The 20,520-nt window shown below is 39.7% G+C and overlaps 2 protein-coding genes across 28 annotated transcripts in view; one reads left to right on the top strand and one right to left on the bottom strand.

Annotated features, from left to right (window-relative positions):
* FIP1L1 (factor interacting with PAPOLA and CPSF1) overlaps positions 1-5,648 on the top strand; it is a 75,819-nt gene extending 70,171 nt beyond the window's left edge. For all 25 annotated transcript variants that reach the window (XM_059383984.1, XM_059383997.1, XM_059384004.1 and 22 more), the window contains 2 exons: positions 4,609-4,746; positions 5,343-5,648. In XM_059383984.1, the coding sequence (XP_059239967.1) occupies positions 4,609-4,746; positions 5,343-5,490 (286 nt within the window). In that variant the 3' untranslated portion in view covers positions 5,491-5,648. The remainder of the gene's footprint in view (positions 1-4,608; positions 4,747-5,342) is intronic.
* A 778-nt stretch (positions 5,649-6,426) lies between these two features.
* Positions 6,427-20,520, bottom strand: part of LNX1 (ligand of numb-protein X 1) — a 178,881-nt gene continuing 164,787 nt past the window's right edge. For all 3 annotated transcript variants that reach the window (XM_059383964.1, XM_059383955.1, XM_059383972.1), the window contains 4 exons: positions 16,635-16,812; positions 14,844-15,072; positions 7,428-7,586; positions 6,427-7,047 (listed from right to left, as the gene is read on the bottom strand). In XM_059383964.1, coding sequence (XP_059239947.1) covers positions 6,912-7,047; positions 7,428-7,586; positions 14,844-15,072; positions 16,635-16,812 — 702 coding nt within the window. In that variant the 3' untranslated portion in view covers positions 6,427-6,911. The remainder of the gene's footprint in view (positions 7,048-7,427; positions 7,587-14,843; positions 15,073-16,634; positions 16,813-20,520) is intronic.

Raw genomic sequence — 20,520 nt, forward strand, 5'->3', positions numbered from 1 at the left:
CATGTAAGATAGGAAGACCTAAAGCCTTATAAAGCTTTATTGTTACTTCAATGAAATAGATCTGACATTAATATTTTAAATTAGGTATTTTTAATGCCAGGATGTTTTTCACACCCCAAGTCAATGTATCATAGTAAAATTGGTGAAGGTACTGGTGTATCATTAAGCAGTTTAGATTTAAGAAAGAATATAGAAGTTGTGGATCTGGAAGTTAATTCCCTAAAATTTCTTGTGCTACTGGAAAGAATTCATATACTTCTGTGGTACTGGCATGTACTGCTGGCCTAGAGAATGATTCAGAATTCTTCTTATGATCCACAAGTTCAGGTCACTACATCCTCCTACATTTTAAAAAAACATTTCTTTATTTATTTTAAAGTGAGAGAGTGGGAGGGGCAGAGGGAGAGAATCCCAAGCAGGCTCCCCGCCGAGCCTACATCTTTCTGCACGTTAACCCCAGTTCTCTCTCAAGCCAGTATACCCCATGTTTTAGCTGTGCTCAGATGGTTGCTCTTTTGAAAATTTCTTGTCATTTCATACTTCCTTGTTCATGTTGTTCCTCTCCTCTCTGCTTCACAAATGTCATTCTTCAGGGTCCAGCTCATGTCTGTCTTCTGTGAGCTCTTCTGAACCCAAAAGAAGGTTGAATTATTTCCTTCACATGCTCCCTAAGTAATGTATCTTTTTTTTTTTTAAGATTTTATTTATTTATTTGACAGAGAGAGATCACAAGTAGGCAGAGAGGTAGGCAGAGAGAGGAGGAAGCAGTCTCCCTGCTGAGCAGAGAGCCCGATGCGGGACTCGATCCCAGGACCCTGAGATCATGACCTGAGCCGAAGGCAGCGGCTTAACCCACTGAGCCACCCAGGCGCCCAGTAATGTATCTTCTTTAAAGCCTGTGTTTTTTAGCAAACCTGTGAAGGGCATTGACCACCATCTCCCATTCTGTAGTCTTAGCACTTTGTACGTTAACGCCTGGCATGCAGTGAATAAAATGACTTAACACATCACAGGGGAGGAAGATGAATATAGTAGAGAAGAAACAGTTTTGAAAGTTGTTGACTAAAACTTGGCTTAGAAAGACAGGTTGTGAAATCACTGAAAATCAACCTGTATGACTATCAAAGCAATAATTTTGGCATCTCGCTAACATATCAGTCTTCGTACCATCACAGTGTACAGTGAAATGCATCAGAACGTTTTTATAGCAGCTTTTTTAATGGATGAGATAAAGAAATGTACTTAGACTGTTCTGATTTTGCTAGATGAGATGAATAATATATCAGTTCCGGATGTGAGCATGTACGTGATTCAGGCAGCATTTGTTTTGTTAGATGTGATCATGCAATTACAGACTTCTTAATCCAAAAAGGTCTGTAGGGATTATCTAAATTTTAACTTACCACATGAGGAAATGGACACATAGAGAAATGAAGACAGTGGTAGAGAGCCATTCTGTCAACTGAAAAGGTGGTTGAGATACTACTTAAAATATTTTCTTTCCAGTCTTGAAATTAGGTAGCTTAAAAATTCTGTTACTTTTCATTATCTTTACTACTCTCTATGTGGTTTATTTCTTATGGGTTGGGGGAGGCAGTTCATTCATTCATGTAACTGACATTTTCTGATCCTTGTTATGTACCAGGTGCAGAGTTGTGTGCTGAGGATACAGAAATGATCATACACTGTTATTACCAATATAAGCATATATTATTATCAAGGTGACTAGGACTGGTTAGTAGTTTGAAACTACCTAAAAAAAAAAAAAAGTGCCATAAGAAACAATAGGATTTATTAATGTTTTTCCTTCCTATAGCTGCTAATAGTGACATACATTAAAGGCACCTGATAAAATTTTATTGATTATAAATAAGTAAAGATAGGATATATACATAAGTGTGTGTGTATGCATATAGTGTTATGTTTGTGTGGTGGGGTGTGTGCTGGTAACTTTAGCCACATAGTGCATGATTCTTTTCAGGAGCATTACTTTCAGAAAGTTGAATCGTTTCTAATGTAGTTCAAATGAAGTACTTGAGATAGCATGGCTATTTCTAGAATATACATGTTCACAAAGTGCTGAATGTAAACTTGATAGGAAAGAAGACTAAAATGAAATGCTTTGCTAGTGTTCATAAATAATATAATATTTGTGGAATATTTGAAGCTAAGTTCTCTGATTCTTCAGCTTCAAACACACACATACACAAGTGCTACTTAATTTTTATGGAAACTACAAGTGTTAATGATTAAAAATATTTGATTTCCAGATTGCTAAGCTGTAGGGCATCAAGAATCAGTGTTTACGTAAGTCTGACTAAAAGTTCAAGGCCTAGGAGGCAAAAGGTAGAGGAATTTTGTGTTGTTAGGAATTATCCCAGGAATAGTGTTCTCTGGGAAATCCCAGTGAACTGTAAGTGAGGGCCATTTTCCCTAAAGACTGACATTTTGCAATATGGCATATCATATGTGTTGTGTTACAAATTATAGGGTCATTGTTTTTAAAATCATAGACCTGTTTCAACATCTGGTTTTTAGGCTGTTAAGTGTGGACCAGAAAGAAGGGCGGTCACTGTAGGGTGTTTGAGATGAGCTGTAATGATTGCCAGGCCCAGAGAAGCCTTTGTGCCGCAGCTGCGATCAGAAGGCGGTGGAAGGACGGGCCTTCGTGTTCTGTGTACAAGGCCGAATGTTTTATCACCCTTCACGCATGGCCGTCATCATAGGGCTGTCTTCGGAATCTTAAAGGCCTCACATCTAAGAAGAATTGGTGTTAAGTTGAGAGGGAAAAGAGAGATACAAATGACCAGTTGAGATAATAAAATAGCCTTAGTTATCTTTAGGTAAATCCAATTTGTAAATCTGTTACAAAGAGGGCCTCGTGTTCTTTTTTTTAAAAGGATACTATTCACGATAATATTCATTTGTCATGGTAATTCTACTTCAGAAACATTATTATAGAGTTAGTCACCTTTACAAAAAGGTTCTGCTTCCAAAAAAAGTTTAGCATTCACTTGACTGAAGCTGGGGAGCCTGTGTATTAGCTGCCACTTATGAGGGCCTCCTATGGTACTAAGCACTTTAGAAATGTTACTGCCAGTTCCCCGACAACCTTGAAAATGATGGCTGCCAGTTTTACAGATGAGAAAGCTGAGGTTCAGAAAGGTTAAGTAGTTTACCCCAGGTCACACATGTAGTCACTAACAGAATCAGGATGTGATGCCTGGTCTACTCTGCTGCCTGTCCTAACATACTGCATTTCAGGGGACATGCTTCCAGTGTCCAAATGCAAAAGTATGCATTTGTGGTTAGAAAACCGTGTATTTACACAGATACACACACACACACACACACACACACACACACACACGTATATATACATGGGTATACTTTAAAATTTGTTGAATGTAGAATGTATTTCAGGCAAGAACTTGGTCAGCAGTAGTTGTTAGGTGTAGCACTACTGAATTATTACTTTTGCTAGGAGACCATAATTAAGCTTTTTCTTTTATATGGCTTGTACTTTCACCGCATTCCTTGTCCAGTACTTTTACTCATATGCCTTAACAGCTTGATGTGTCTTGCAGATTACGGACTTAATTTATATTAAACATTTCTAGAAACCAAAGCTCTTTAGTACAGAGTGCTCTAAAATATTTTTATTCTAAGGGAGTTACTGATAATAGGTTGTAGAAAGTGTTGACTTCCGTGCTGAACCACCCCCCCCCCCCAAAAAAAATTGAAAGATTGAGAGAAAGATGGGGAGCAGAATATAAGTGAGGAGACACAAAATGAGGACAAGTCTAGGGAGGTTAAAAAAAAATTCTAACTCTAGTCATCAGTCCCAGTTTAACCAATTCATTCTACCCAAAATCAGGAAATTGGAGGTACAACCTGGGTGTGTGTACTTGCTGCTCTCAGCCATGTGAATCCCCCCATCACAGACACACACACACATAGCTGTAGTAATAAGTAATTGGGACGTCAGACAGTAAGTAAGTCCGCGGGTAGTGTTCTGCCTGTGTTTCGTGTGGATATTGTAGAAGTTGCTTTGCTGTCCCTCTGTTAATGTCTCTACCTCTTCTTGGATGCACAATATACTCTTCATGTGATTGAAAAACTTAAGCATCTTCATCTGCTCTCTACTACATAGCCGTTGTGAACCAGATATTTTTATTATTTATAAAATCTTGGGCACACAAAGATTCTAAAAGAATTTTGGTTAGAAGTCTGAGATATATAAACATGCTTTTAATTTTAAAAGGAATGAAAGAAAATGAAGCTAACATTTAAGTCTGTTACAGCTCCCAGTTCTTGAAGGGAAAAAAATTTGTTATGTAAAATTTCTACTCAGTAACTGTGAAAGCACAAAACAAAGCTGTACCTTTAACATGTAATTATGTGTTATATTAGATGTGTACTAATTTGGGAATGGCATTGTTTTCCTCTCAATTCAACAAATACTTACTTGCGCCTATTCTGTATAAGATGCTGATAATAATACGGAGGCTTAGGCTTCTGGTTTGGACTCAGATTACATCACTTGTAGTTTGAAGTCATTAGAATTAACAGTCCAATTGTCATAAAGAGGTTTTATTCCAATTTCAGTGACGAAGAACGATACAGATACAGAGAATATGCGGAAAGAGGCTACGAGCGCCACAGAGCAAGTCGAGAGAAAGAAGAACGACACAGAGAAAGACGACACAGAGAGAAAGAGGAAACCAGACACAAGTCCTCTCGAAGGTTTGCTCTTTTATAGTGAATCCCTTTGAAGCTGGGAGAAATTGATTGGACCTCAGAAAGTAAAAACATTTCCAAATAATTAGTAGTGCATATGTGTTCCTAATTGGAAGATTAAGAATAATGGGTTGAAATAATTGGTTCCTTAGAGGCTCAACAAAGAGTTTTAAATCTAACAAGACCGCAGTTAGTACTCGGACTGCTTATCTTACTGGGAGAGGGCTTTATTTAGCATATGAACCAGTAATACTAATACTTAATCAAACAAAATTCAGGACCTCATAGTCAGATTATATGCCTATTGTTTGCCTAAAATCAACCCTAGAAAGTACTTTCTGTTCTGATTTAGTGCTTCAGTTTCTAATTTATAGTAGTTTTTCAGAATAAAGTCTATGGGCTCTGAGAAGCTAGGATACTATCAGTGAAGGTGAGCCTGTAATGTAAATACCATCTCCATATAAAAGTCACATAAAAAGCTGGTTACTCCTCTAAATGTGTTTGAGAAAAAGAATGGATTACTTCATACCCACACAGTGGGTTGATTTTTGTCACTATGTGTATACTTAAACAGTAAGAACAAACCTTTTTTTTTTCTTCAGTAACAGTAGACGTCGCCATGAAAGTGAAGAAGGAGACAGTCACAGGAGACACAAGCACAAAAAATCTAAGAGAAGCAAAGAAGGAAAAGAAGCTGGCAGTGAGCCCGCCCCTGAACAAGAGAGCACCGAAGCCGCACCGGCCGAATAGGCATGGCTCTGGCCTTGTGTGTATATTATGGCCAGAAATGTACCATAGATCTTGTTATTTTTCTGGATAATGTTTAAGAAATTTACCTTTAATCTTGTTCTGTTAGTATGAAAAGTTAACTTTTTTCTCAAAATAAAAGAGTGAATTTTTCATGTTAAGTTAAGAATCTTTGTCTTGTAATATTTAAAAAAATAAATTAAAAAAATAAAAAAGACAGCAATGACTTTATATCCAAGAAAGTAATGTGAATGAGTCACTCAGCAGGGAATTTTAAAGAGCTATGTACATACATGGGAGCTGATAAAGGTCAAGGTTGCACCTTGGCCATAGTTTTCTGGAGTTAATCAAATACCAGTCTCAAGAGGTTGTGCTGCAAAAAGCACCTCTGAGTTGAGATTTGAAGTATTTTGCCAGTACTGCTCTGGCATTCTTGCTTACTTAGCATATTAAAGAACACGTATACAGTTTTGATATCACAACTTTTTGATAGGTTTTCAGCGTCCTCAATTTGGTTTCATGGTATAACTAAACAGGCAACTTTTGTATTCTAAAAATAAATAAAATATAAAGGCATTTGGCTGGTGTCTGTGAAGTAACTTGCCCTGAGGGTAGTTTCTTGTAGCAGGCACAAGACAAAGCCTTGTCACTGTGACACAGATTTGAATTGCCTCATGGCTGTCTGTGAGATGGGGTCAAGCTGGTTTGGCCTTTCTTGATGCTTTTTCCAAAGCTCATTGGTTGAGCAGCATGTGGAGTTTTGATATAGTTACTAGCTAATTGTGAATGAAAAGACAAGAGCTTTAGATTAGTCATTTCCCATTAGATCTAAGAATACAAGTTCATAATTCTGTGAGCATTTTTAGGGATAAGCCTTGGGATGTATTTGTCGGTGATCATAATGACATGGTTTTGAAAGAATTACTAGGATCCTTTAAATAGTGATAAATAAAAATGAATTTAATATCACATACTAAAAGACAGCTATAATTTGAAAAATATTTCTCATTTGATGAACATTTTTCAGCAGTGTACTTTTAAAATCTTCTGGCTGTAAATTTTTTTTTAATGCCCATAATATACCCTTTACAGACCTCAGCATGTACCAAATTTTTAATTGTAGGATTCGAATTCAGTGGGGGAATAACAAATGATCTCAGCTGTTTAAGAGCTTTTTAATGAATAGAAAAATAAAGTTGTGGAGTAGTGAGAAATCCTCCACACTGAATAAAAACTTGATAAGAATTATGTTTTGAGAATTACATTTTCTGAGGTGTAATTGGCTTTCATTAGATCATATTTTTCCTGACATTAGTTTACATTTTTACAGTGTATCCTTTAAATAAAAAAAATGACAAGATAAATTCATTGTTTCAACATAGCTTATCTGTAGTTTTCTGTTTTCCTATGACCCATCATTGATTCTATAAAAAAGTGCCCGGCCAAGAAACAATAGTAAGAGTGATCTTTCCCTTAAGTTCTTTCAGCATCCTTGCCAAGCAAGCATGTATCATTCCTGATGTACTTCTACCATTGACAGCCAGAAGAATGTCACCACATCTAAAAAACATAAAACAACACATGATTAACATTTTGATTCATAGCCGAAATCAGTGCAAGTGTATTTGGTGGTCCTAGTTTTTGCTCCAACTGTCAATTTTAATTATAAAAAATTCTAATTAGGAATATCTAATTAAGGCTTTCTCCTCCCCACCCCACACCCCCTCAAATTTTGCAAACTCTCCAGTCAGCTTCTGTTAGAAGGGATGCTAAAAGCACAGGAAGTTGCTGTACGGGACCAAGGAATTTTTAGAAATTGAATGCTATGTACATTTTCTTTTTAACCAATAAAACAAGGTTTATAGTACATGCATTATTTCTAAGGGCCCAACCTTTTGCATATATGAAACAAAATATTGGTAATAACTAGTCATTATTACCTAATTCTTCCATCTTTGTATGCTGGTGTTCCTTCAACAATAGACTTAATAAAAAACGGTTTGTTCCCATTATATTCTTCATAACCTCCTACAATGCAGAAGCCCAGACTTCCAGCTGTGTTTCTTCGTAATATAACATCTTTACAGTTATACAGGTACCTGAAATAGAATGTGTAAGCAATAGATCTTCACACTTAAGTTGAACTCTTAGGGAATAATTATGATTCATCTCCAATTCTCTTTATTGACATTTTTTTCAGGCTAAATAGCACTGGATGGGTTTCACTCAAAATTGTCAAAGCCCAGTGACCTGTGTGCTGTTGGCGGCCTTTTTCTAGTTGAATTGTTTTCCATTGCTATACGCCCTTTTAAAAAAATAGTATTGTGTTCTGTTTCTATGAAACAAATTGGATAGGCCTAAGTCCTTACTGATGAACCAAATTCAAGCATACTTAGCAATATTCTATTTTTATTTAGTTGTGAATATAATTTTAATGAAGGCAAAAATCCTCTAAATGATTAATCTCAGTGAAAAAACACTTAAACCTAACCCTAATAATGAATGCATTTGCCAAAGTTCTGACTTTTGAAAAATAATGCTTTAAATGTAGTCCTACATGTTTTATAGGTTATAGAGAAGCATGCAGGCATAAAGTGAATGGAAATTGAATAAAGATTGTAAGAATAAGTCATAATGGAGGAAAAAAATAGTAAACTGAATAGGAAGTTATAGAAAGACTGGGAGGAGGAGAGGCCACAGGTATTCTTGGAGTAGAATCCTCACCTAAAATAGACTAGATGGAAGAAACTGTTAATATCCGGTGGCAGCTGGAACAGTTAAGATAGGTGCAGGCCAAGTGTAAACTGTGTTACGATTGTGACAGCTAGTGTTGTCGGGAACTGGATTTGACTAAAATCTCCCAGTACAATAACTGGTTTGAAAGAAAATTAGCATTTTCGTATTGGTAAAAATCAAAATATGATTGTTCTGTTTTATAATCTGTACTTTAAAATACTAACTGCTTTTTGAAAAACCAATAAAACGTCTCTTGTGAAAGGTTTTGTTAAGTGATGAAGTTGGTCATTAACATTTGTTAACCAGACTTGTTGATTCGTATAATGTGACTTTTTCTAGTGTTGCTGGTTTCAACTTGAAATTAGAATGTAGGGGTAAAACTCAATTTTGTTTTGTATCTCTTGTCACATATAATTTACAATAATCCGTTTCTTTCACTGATAGTTGAAGAATGATTTTCATTAAATAAAAACTATATTTTGATTGTAAAATATTCATCAGCTGTATTTCACAGACTTGATGTCAATCAATAGTTAAGTTTCTCCTGTAGGAGCTGTGGTATGTCAGATAGCACATTTATGTAATGGTTCACCCACTGCTCAGATACAAAGCAGGTGATTGGCAGTTCTCCAAATTACAGAGCATTACATTCAGTCCTGTGCTCAATATTTGAGGGCAAGGACATGAAGAGTTGGGTGATTCTTACCCAACGTCACGAGCAAATTGCTATCTTAACACTTCCTAGCCATGATTCCTTAAAACATAAATGGGTACATAGGACAATACTTGAAACAAGTATTTCTTATTCCTTTGACCACTGGGTGTTTTTTTTCTTTTCCATTAAGTATCACTTCAGACCTTACATTGATTCTTATTATTTTATTTCATGTGGACAAGCTATAAATAAACCACTGCATCTAAAATTTATGTCCAGTATAAAATTTTCAACCTAACATTAAATCAGGAATTATGTCTATTTTCCTAGATTCTTGTTTTGATGCTGGAGAGAAAGTATCTGTCTGCTTGGATCATCTTTCAGTAGACGTTTATTGAGTGTACCATACTGTAGGCACCTGGGAGATTAGTAAACAGAGCAGACAAAAACCATGCCGTCTGTACCGTGCATTCAAGTGGCTGGCAGTATTACTAGTATTTTTTTCATTAAGTACTTTCCTTCCTTTGTGTGGCGTATTTCAACTTCACTGTAGCAGCAAGAACTCAGTTTGTTAAATTTTTTCACAGTCAGACCTTGGTTAGCTGGAACATATGGGTACTGGCATTTGTTTCTCAAGTTGAATTACTTCATTCCCCATTGGGAAATGTGGAGCCTGGCTTTGATCAATGATGTTCAGGGTTTACTGTTGAAATATTAAGTGACTTTAAATTCTCAATGTGAGCTTTTTTTCCTTTTCTGAACTCATTCTCTAAATTTAGGCCTCATTGAAGAAGAGTTGGCATAGTTTAAAGAATAGCAAGGAGTTTAGTAATTTCTCCCAATGAGAAAACTACGGTTACTTCAAAAATCAACTCCACGTTAGGGACTACGGTGAAGTCTTGGGTTGCTCAAGAAGTTGTATATTTTTTTGTTTCACTGGCTATTCCTGCTCAGTCTCCTTTAAGGATTCCCCTGATCTCAGAGACCTCAAAATTTCACTGAGCCCCTACACCACACCAAAGTGTGGTTCCCATGTACATGCCTTTCAGGGAGTCTAGAGGTCAAAAATACTTTTATCAGAATAGTGAGACATTTGCCTTTGTTAAAAAAAATCTCATTTTCTTATAAGGATTTCAGCTCAGAGGACACATGATAGGTGATCTGGCAACAGACTGAATGTAGAAGTAGATGTGAGAGTCCTGGTATCTTTTGTTCAAGCCAAACATTAAAGAGGTTTGTAAAAAAAAAAAAAAAAAAAAAAAAAAAAAAAAAAATTGCCACTCTTTTCACTAATTCACTCCAAAGTCTTGTCTGGGTTCCCAGAGCACCCTCTGCCTGCATAAGAGTAATACATATTAACTCATTTCTCCTCTATCTGATGAGAGCATGTTCTGAAAGACTTCCAGATGTGGAGTTTGGGCCTGAAAGCCAATAGAAGATAAGCAGAAGGTCTTCAGTGATTTCTGCATCTCCCTTCAGTTGAATGGCATCGACCACTGGGATAGCTTAGAGCCCCCATCTGGAGCTGCTGCCCAGGGGTCACTCCTGGCACACAAACACCACTGAGAAGGGTGAGGGATATTTGCACTGTCCTGTATAGCCCACTTTTACTCTCTCTGCTACTCCTGCTACCTGACACCCACTGTTTCAGAACAGGCAGCTGCTGGTTCAGTGTATGATTATCTTCTTCACGATTCTTCATTCTGTGTGTTGGACTGTACCTGAGGGCATGATTACAATGTCCTAGAAAAGGATTTCCTATTTCTAGACCTGCTGACATGCCATTTTCCTTCATTGGTAGACAGTCTTGGGTAACAGACTGAATCATACTTTATGGCAAATAGGTTTCCTCAAAATCTGTTAAATTGTAAGGGGAAGATGTTTTGGAGTAAACAGATAACTTGGAAATGCCCTTGTGAATTAAAAAAAATGTCTATTTTTAGCCTCAGTCTATAGCAGTTCAGACAAATAACTTGCTCGGTATGACAAATGGCCTGAAATTCTTGGGATATCAGTCATGCCAAATGACTTGAGACATTTAAGCCAATGGTACTGCATCAACTGGGGAGAAACTGGGGTCTTTGAAGCTCTCTATAGTCAAGATTAGAGATGTGAGTAGATATCCCCATCCATAAAAATTGTAGCAGTGTTATGACTAGGTGCTCACATCCTGGAAGTAGCTAAGAGCCTGATAAAGGAGTATAATGGAGTATGAAGGATGTCTGAAAGATGCCAGGGTGAACATACTTCTGGTTTCAAAATGTCAGAGTGAAAATTATGTTTCCTCTTCTGCTTTTAAATATTACTCTAACGGCAACTAGGAGACACGGAAACAGAAATGCAAACGCCAGCTGAAACAAAACTGGGTCACTACAGACGAGGGAGAACTGACTGCAGAAGGGAGAGGATGAGGGGGAAGGCGGAAGCCAGTCTGTCCCCTGCTGGGGGTCTGCAGGGAGCAGCCCACTCAGACGGCCAAAACACCCACTCCACAGCCAAACACCAGGAAACACGCAGGCTGGCTATTGGCAGAGCTTCCCTGGGCCCACTCTGACAGAGAAGAAGGGCACGTGTGAGGCCACGAGAAAAACAGATAACCTGTACGCCCAAGGAGCAGCCCGGGTGGAAGGGAGAGACGTGGACTGCTGAACTTGGGCTGAGAGCAGTGAGGCAGCACAACCCCGTGTCCTAAAGAGACACTGCTACCACTTGGAAGGTGGCCCTGGTTCCTTCCCCTTATGAACCTTCAGCCAACAGCCCGTCCAGGAAAAACTTACCTAAGTTGGTGATTTAAAAAGAACTAGCAGGCAGACACACAGGAAAACAGAAAAGAGGAAAAGTAAGAGCAAAAGCAGTAACACAAAAACCACTCCCCAGAAAAATGCTGCCACAGAAACAAAACGCTACCATAGAAAATGAAATTTATAACCAACCACATTACTGTGAATTTAAAATACTGCTGAAGCAATTCCTCTGTAAATCTGAGATCCATGAAGAGATGTAAGATTTCCAGGAAGACGTGAGACACGAGAGGAAATGAGCTGACAGAGGAAAGAGAGGGAAGGAAAGGATAAAAGCACCACCAAAATGAACATAGAAACCAGAAAGGATAAGCTACAGTAAGGAATATGCAGGGCAGGCCACAGTAACCGAAGGAAGCACAGGAAATACACAGTTGAAAAGGACTTAACAGAAAACACAAGACGTGAAACCTAAAAGATAAATACATATCTAGGCTCCCTAGGAGAACCCTCCCTAGGAGAACCCAAAATATCAGTCATCTGATAATCACGTGAAAAGGACAAGCCATGCATACAGAGGAAGAGATGGGTCTCCCATCTGTCCACTCCGCCACTCAATGCTTGCTCACAGTGATGTGAAACCTACCCTGTACCCAAGAGTGTGATCCAATACTTTTATACCCAGGCAGCCTGTCCCATGGCCAGGCAGATGCCCTGTGGTTTCTGTAACCAGCTCTATAGCAAGTGGACCCCACACTAGCACAATGGCTACCTGGTATGTTCCTGATGAATTCTTACTGCAGCATTGTTTGTGAAAGCAGAAATGGAAAACAACTGAAATGTTCACTGCCCAAAGGAACCTGTTCAATAATCACAGTACAGCTGTGCAACAGAACACTATCAGCCACAGAAGAGAACATAGATATATAGAGAACAACATGGATATGTACTCATGTGAAAGGATACCCAGAGTATATTCTTGAGAGTTGAAACAAAAAAAAACAAAAATCTCTGGGACGCTTGGGTGGCTCATTTGGGATCAAGTCCCACATGGATCTCCTTGCTCAGTTGGGAGCCTGCTTCTCCAGCTGCCTGACGCTCCCCCTGCTTGTGCTCTCTCTCTCTGGCAAATGAGTAATAAAATCTTTCTTAAAAAAAAAAAAACAAAACATGGTACACAGAGTGTGTGCACTACAACTGTGTGTGCTTGTGTACACAGACACCTAGACCAGGAGCCAGCAAACTACAGCCCAACCCACCTCCTGTCTTTGGGACCCAACAGCCAAGCCCGTTCATGTGCATACTGACGGCTACTTTCACACTACGCAGAACTGAGTACTGGCAACACAGAGCGTGACCCTCAAACCCTCAACTCCGGCCCTTTCCAGAAAAAGTCTGCCAACCCCTGACATAGGCTTTCCCTGCAAACACGCACAAGGAATTGGTAACCGTGATTACCTCTGTTGAGTGGGTCTGGGAGGGTAGATCTCCGCTTTGGTGCCTTTAGATTCTACTGTGATGATATCACCACGAGCAGACCAGGGGCCGCCAGGGTGACTGAACGCCAGTGTTGTCTGTGTTGGCATCATTTCACACTTCCTGTCTACTTCTTTCAGAGGAAGGGAACCCAATCCAGACTATCCTTCTGGCAAGAGCGGAGAACTGCTGCCTCAGGCCAAGTGACAAAGAGTAGAGGGAGAGGAAGCCATTCACGTGGCTGTACTTGGAGTAAAAAGCATCTCGTATTTGTCCTGTCTCACATGAATGCACGGTGAGGAACTCTGAACTCATGAAGAACAGCTTTCAAGCACAAAAAATTTTTTCAAAAAAATGACCTACTTTCATAGATGCTGGTTTCAGAAAGATTTTTTTTTTTAATGTTAAAGTAACAGCCTCTTCTTCCTCTCAGACTCCATTCTCAAAAGCTTGAAGGTTTTCAAATAGCCCCAGTGTTCAATTTTCATCTATTTAAAAAATACTTTTTTAAAAAATAAGTTATCAACTAGGAAAGGCTCAAAAAGGAATCTAGGTCAGTGTATTTGAGACAGGGATGTTTTTTAAAACCTCCTTTAAAATTAAAAAAAAAAAAAGAAAAAGGAATACAGAGAGATCATCCTATCTCCACCCTCAGGAAAAATGCACGAAAACCAAACATCCTACTTTCATTCATTTAATCCTACGGTGCTTCATCTTCAGTGACTCTAATACCTTACATTTAAATCATGCTTTTGGAATTTGTAAGGCAATCCTTTGAAGGCCAAGAATTTATGCTCTGATGCAGGTATGCAAACCCCGACTTATCTGTCCTCTGAATATTTAACTTCTGTCTTTAGCCATTTAGTAAGTCTTCTCTTAAACATTTTCCTGAAATGTCTGACACAATTTAATGCCTTCACCATAAAGCTCTAGTTAACATCTCACTGAAATGACAACCCATCTGCTTCCTCAAGTTTTACATAAGAACTTTACAAGAGGGGTGCCTGGGTGGCTCAGTGGGTTAAGCCTCTGCCTTCAGCTCAGGTCATGATCTCAGGGTCCTGGGATCGACCCTGCATCAGTCTCTGCTCAGCAGGGAGCTTGCTTCCACTTCTCTCTCTGCCTGCCTCTCTGCCTACTTGTCAAATAAATAAATTTTAAAAATCTTAAAAAAAAGAAAAAAGAACTTTAAAAGAGTTGGAACTAGGGAGAGAGAGTCTGAGACATACCTCAGTCATGCTCAAACATCTAGGTATAGGCAAAATGTGCTTCTGCAATTTGTTCAGTCAGGGTCCCACAAATGCTTAAGAGGTAAAACCAATGAAGGGTTGGTTTTACCAACCAATGAAGGGTTACCTCCATGCAAGTTCTGAGGCTCGCCACTAGCGAATTAGGGAAAGGTAATCCTTCCCCTGGTTGCACAGTGGGTTCCAGAAGGCTGGATTCTAGCTTTCTCTCCCTGTCCACTGAGCTCTCTCTACTGCATGACACAACCATGCAGGCCAGCTCCAAGGTCCTCAACCTGAGTGCATCACAAAGCTTCCATGTCTAGGCTTTCACTCTGCCCTGGGCTTTCTGCATGAATTTTCAGTTACAGAAGAGAAGACGGAATTATTTCAAATAGTCTTACAATCCAACCTGGGGTTCACGAAGATGCTAGTGCCAGGAATCAGCCCAAGAGAATAAAAGAGTGCTCTAAGAGGGTGTTTCCTCCCACACATCTCCAAGCAGGTCACGTTGGGACTCACCGTGGTAATTCCAGCCACATGACCCAGGAGGGGGACCAGTCTCTGGCGGGCGCCATGTTGTGGTTGGAGTCCAGAGCTGCTGAGCTGCTGCAGGCTTCCTGGGGCTCACGTTCTTTGACTTCCAAAGCTTTAAGAACCACTGAGGAGGATGTGCTTTTCAGTAACGCAACCGCCTCGCTCCGGCTGACTTCTGTTAGCTCGATCCCGTTCACATTTAACAAAATGTCACCTAGCGGCCAAACAAGCAGAAGCCGTCCTTAGTGAGAGTGCAAACAGAAACTTCCATAAAAGTGCCAAGGGGCAGAGATGGAGTGGGATGTGGGAAAGTGAGCAGGGCAAGGGGGCTTGTCGTTAGCCTCCCGCACTGACATGAGGCCAAGTTCTTGGATAGCAAATGATTAGCAGGTGCATGTTTCAAGGTAAGTTTTGTTTGGAGGTTTCTAAAGCATACCCATTAGTGTTTGGCTCTTGCCTTAAAAAAAAAAAAAAAAAAAAAAGGAAAGAAGAAAGATAAATTAGCCTTGTTTACTATTTAATCAAAGAAAACCTCTTTCTTCATGTCTTGTTTCTTGTTTTCAGCACAAAGGGAGGGCATTTGGCAAAAACTCCCAGTGCCTGCATGGATCCTGGCATATGGTAGTTAACCAAGAAATAAGGATTGCATGAGCGAGTAAGAGACTACCCCTGAAAGTGGCTGGCAGAGGAGTCTGTAGCAGTTAAGAAAAATGAGCTGGAACTACACCCTTGAAGAAGGAAAAAGGAGTTACCATTGTGGTTCACTGCAAAGATGGTACTCCTACCATTGGGCAAGCACATAGTTTGTGCAAGGCCATCTACACACACCCTACTACCCAATCCTCTGCTTGCATTCTCTCACAAACACGTCACTTCTTGGTGGCCCTCATCCTTCCCCACCCAGGGGCTGGGATGAAAAGGAAGAACAAGACAGTCGCAAACATACCTCTCCTACCTCCAATTTCTATTCTCTTATCTCTCTCCTGATTTTCTGCCTCCACTGAATATCCTCTTTTTCACACAAAATAGCCATAGCAAGAGTAAAAAGATAGGAAGAGACATACGGGAAAGGCTTGCAGTCCTGCCTGACCCCAGAAGATGCACTGTTAGGTTGGCCAAAGAAATCCTTCCCCGTGCTACCCCTCCCCTCCCCATGGCTCTTCATGCTGAGCAACTGTACTTTGGAAACGTCACATTCCTCTCTTGTATCTGAGCCCTTACATGCCAGAGCTGCTCAACCATCTGAACTCACCCTTCATGGAAATTGACAATATCATTAAGGACACATATGTGACATCCCCTTCCTTCATTCAGAGTAGCCCGGGACACATAAGATTAATGGAATCTTCTTACCAGGGTACTTTCACTGAACAGTCATTGACTCAAACTCTATGAAAGCATTTCTCTCATCCAATCCATACACTGGAACAATTCATGAATAGGTTCCTCACAGGACCAATCCCGCCAAGAACCACTTAGAAAGAAGGAAGCCAAATTATGCTATTTAGTTGAACTGTAGAGTTTCCCCATTACTTGGCATATTTGCAGGTACTTGCCTTATTAGCAAGCCAAGCGGCCCACACCAACCCACACAAACTAAGGGGTAAAACCCAGTCCAGCCGCTAGACTCAAACCAGTCACGGTCAGTGGGTAACAGAGGTTCTGGGCAGCTCAGCCTCTCATCCTCTCCTTAATTCTGGAAGCAGTGACCTGACCCAGCAAGCCACTAACTCATTTTAACCCCCCTCTGCCCCAGTACCTGAGGTGTCCTTTTACCTGTTTTTATTCTTCCATCTCTGCTTATGACTCCCCCGGGCTCAACACTGATGACGTAGATAGGCAAATCCCATTCCCTATGTGACGCCCCGCCTGCCACGGTCATGCCGAGAGATTCGCTGGGGTCTTTTCGGACACTTACCACCTTCTCGTGGCAAGTGACCACAGGATGGAGGGGCTAAAGGCACAGAAAGAAAAACAAACATAGCACGTCGGCTCACAAGAGGGCTTGCGTTTCCTACATACAAAAACTACCCAAGTCGGATAAATATATGACAATAGTCCTTGCAGAGAAAACCCTCGCTTTGCCTCCTACCCTCAGCAGAGTGGCATTATCTCAAATTCTATAGGCTGATTCCGAGAAAGTTTACATTCCAAACGGGAATGGAAAAAATGGAAGAGGAACAGGTTGGAGATCACTGGAGAAACAGTAAACACGCAAAGTGAACTGCACCCTAAATTTTTCAGGTGACTCATTTATTCCTGATAGTAGTATCATAAAAGTCTTGTCATTCATGAGTATCAGGATTTTTTTTTCTAAGTTAAAAAAAAAGTAACCATATTTTAAATAAATAGTTTCAGTTTAATTTAGGTGGGGAGTTCTATAATAGAACTCCCTAAAGAAAAATAATGGATTTTGTAGATGTTCCACTCTAAAAAACACTCTACTAACTGGGTTCCCTCCAATTAGCATCTTCCCTCTTACTTCAGCATTTTTAAGTAATATGCAGTTCTACCATTTGATTTTATTACATAAAAATATACTATACACATTGTATAGCATATACTGAGGACCAACTTTTGAAAAGCAAGTAAGAGAACTCTGATTTTGGTTCAACAGCTTTAAACAAAAAACATTCAAAGCTACCCACAGTATTATCTTGAAGCAATAAGACAGTCAAAGGCACTGTTTATCAATGAATACAGATCAACATATAATTTTCTAAAAATGTATTCTCCCTGATTGTGTGACCTCGGGGTATAAGTGGGAACATGCGCTGCAAATAAATATTTGTAATACTTGATCAGACCTCAGAAAAGTCCATAGCTCAAAATACAGCTTACAGTTGTATCGAAAGAAAGAAGATTAAATCAAAAGCAGGGTACAAAACAAAGTGTAAGTATACTACCTTTTGTTTTAAAAGGGGGAGGAGAATTTGTATTAATATTTGCATTTTCATGAAGACACTCTGGAAACAAGCAAGTGTCTTTTTGGGCATGGAGGTGGGGGCCAGACAGATCAAGAATGATAATTAAACTTTTGTAAAGTTGATGGTTAACATCATAGAGAACTATTGTCTGCATGCACAAGAGTCCATTTTTAATACTTCGTTATGAAGATAAGCCTAGGCTTTTTGTTCATTTATATCTCGTGATTTTCTATGGTATCAAAGTACCCATGCCTGTTTTAATGGCCTTATTGTATCCAGTAAGAGCCTGTTACTATTATATCCCTAGCACCAGACACAGCATTTAGCACATTAAGGATGGTAACTCTGTTTGTCAAATAAATGGATGGTTAAATTACAAGTTGCCACAAATTGTTTTTGGTAGTAACGGAATACTGAATCAGGAATTGCAAATTATTATGGCCAAGGCAAATGTTACAATTAGTATTTGTAAGGTCTCCATTGTATGTCTCTGTAAACCCCAGAACCTCGAAGAGACTCTTTATCAGAAGTGAATTATAAACTGAAATGAGATCTTCTTCAGGGCAAAGTTTCCAAATAAGACAAATAACTAACAGTATGAACACAGTGGTCCTAGCACTCTGGAGTCGTTCTGGAGGTGCTCTCCAGGTCCGTTCTCAGTATGTGATTTTTTTCTTCCACAGAGCAGTTAGATCCGGCAGGTCTCCACCTATAATCACAGACATCTCTCAGAAGAGCCCTACTTGAAGATGCAGGCAGGTCTGAAATGCCCCCAATGCCGGGTAAAGTTCTAAACTAGGGACTCCTACTGGCTGCTCTGTTCCTCCGACTCGTTCCTGAGGATGTTCATAAAGCATTTACTCCTGATCCTCACAAAGAAGGGTTTTGTTTTCTTCCATTATTTCCACATGGAAGCCAGGGATATTGGAGGGGTAGCTCCCACGGTGATGTCTAAAACACAGTATGAAATCCTCTGGAAAACACAGACACCTTTTCCCATTAAAAATATATATATATGCACACACACACACACACACACGCACACATGTGCATGCGCGCATGCACACATGGTCTTTTGCATTCTTGAGCAGCTGCCTAGTACTTCTTCACGTGGCTCTGTCCTATCCCCCCGCTGATGACCATTTTGGTTGTTTATAAGTCTCCTACAAAATTAAACAGTGTCACTGTGAACATCCTTAGACACATATCTCATGCACTTGTGTAAATATTTCTTTGGGCTAATGTCCTAAAAGTACAATTGCTAAGTCAAAGGGCCTGGGCATTTTACATTTCGATACATATGAAATAGTTTGATCACGTATAATCTCACCAATACATTGTGAACATGCTGATTTCCCACATCTGCCAATATTGGGTTTTATCAATATTTACAATATTTGTCCAGAGGAAGATTCCAATAATTCAACTGGCTATTTAAACACACGTTATTGTTATTCAGATCTCTAACAGTAGTATCATTGGAGATCGTATAATACCATCATCACTCAATGCTCCCCCAGCTTCATTTACAAACTGGGGAAGAATGCCCACGTAGGGCACTCCTGTGACCAAAGAAAGACCTTTGATCTGAGAATATTTTGTTTAAAAAAATGTGTCAGTGGGGCACCTGGGTGGCTCAGTGGGTTAAGCCTCTGCCTTTGGCTCAGGTCATGATCTCAGGGTCCTGGGATCGAGCCCCACATCAGGCTCTCTGCTTAGCAGGGAGCCTGTTTTCCCCTCTCTCTCTGCTGGCTTCTCTATTTGTGATCTCTGTCAAATAAATAAATAAAATCTTAAAAAAAAAAAAAGACCAAAAACCCCCCAAAAATCTGTTTTAAAAAAATGTGTCAGTGAATTCATCTGAAAGTAGCAAAATCACATATCTTATGAAATATTCCAGAAATAGCTTCTCACCCACTACACCAGTTAATAAAAATAAGTGGGTCTCTAATTATTTTGTTGTGAGTAAATATTCCTTGAATAATGCACAATTTGGCCACATATTCCTTGAGGAAAGGGAAAGAAATATTCATTATCTACTTAAATGTGCCCAGACAGAAAAACTGAGACTCAACATTAAAATGAAACTGATCAGTGAACCCCAGCTGGCCGGGACAGCAGTGGAGGGGGTGGTGGGGAGGGCAGTGGGCAGGAGGTGGGATTGGCAACTGAAACCCCAGATATCTGACTAAATCTGTGATCTCCCACCACACTGCTTTGGGAGGTCATGTTTAAACACGTGATAAAAATTAACCTATCAATTTTCAGACAACTGTCAGAAAAATACATGAAAGGACTGGTTCCTCAATTTTCCAGGAACAGTTTATCTCCTTGACCACAGAACTCAACTCAAACCCAATTCTGCCAAATAAAATACATGACAAATAAGACTCGGAGGCTGAAACCTACATGCTCCTGGCTGCACAGATTGAATAGTTCTGCTTGTAGATGTGAGTTCCTGGAGAGTGGAGTCTTCTTGCACACTTGTTCAGGGCTTTACCCAGCAGCCTTGCTGTGCTGAGCAAGGAGAGGTTTCAAGCACCTGAGGGATCCACACAAAAGACTGGAAACATATCCCAAAAAGGAAACATATCCATCATTGTCTTGTGTTTCTGACAGCTGTCTGCCTTCCCCACCAGAGAGACCCATGTTAGCAATGGAAAGCCCAAGTACCACCATGAACCCTTCCCCCCACGCTGAGTGGCCTGACTCTGGTCAGAAAGAGAGTTAAATAT

This window comes from Mustela nigripes, chromosome 1 (genome assembly GCF_022355385.1).
Source record: "Mustela nigripes isolate SB6536 chromosome 1, MUSNIG.SB6536, whole genome shotgun sequence".
In the NCBI taxonomy this organism is placed as follows: Eukaryota; Metazoa; Chordata; class Mammalia; order Carnivora; family Mustelidae; genus Mustela; species Mustela nigripes.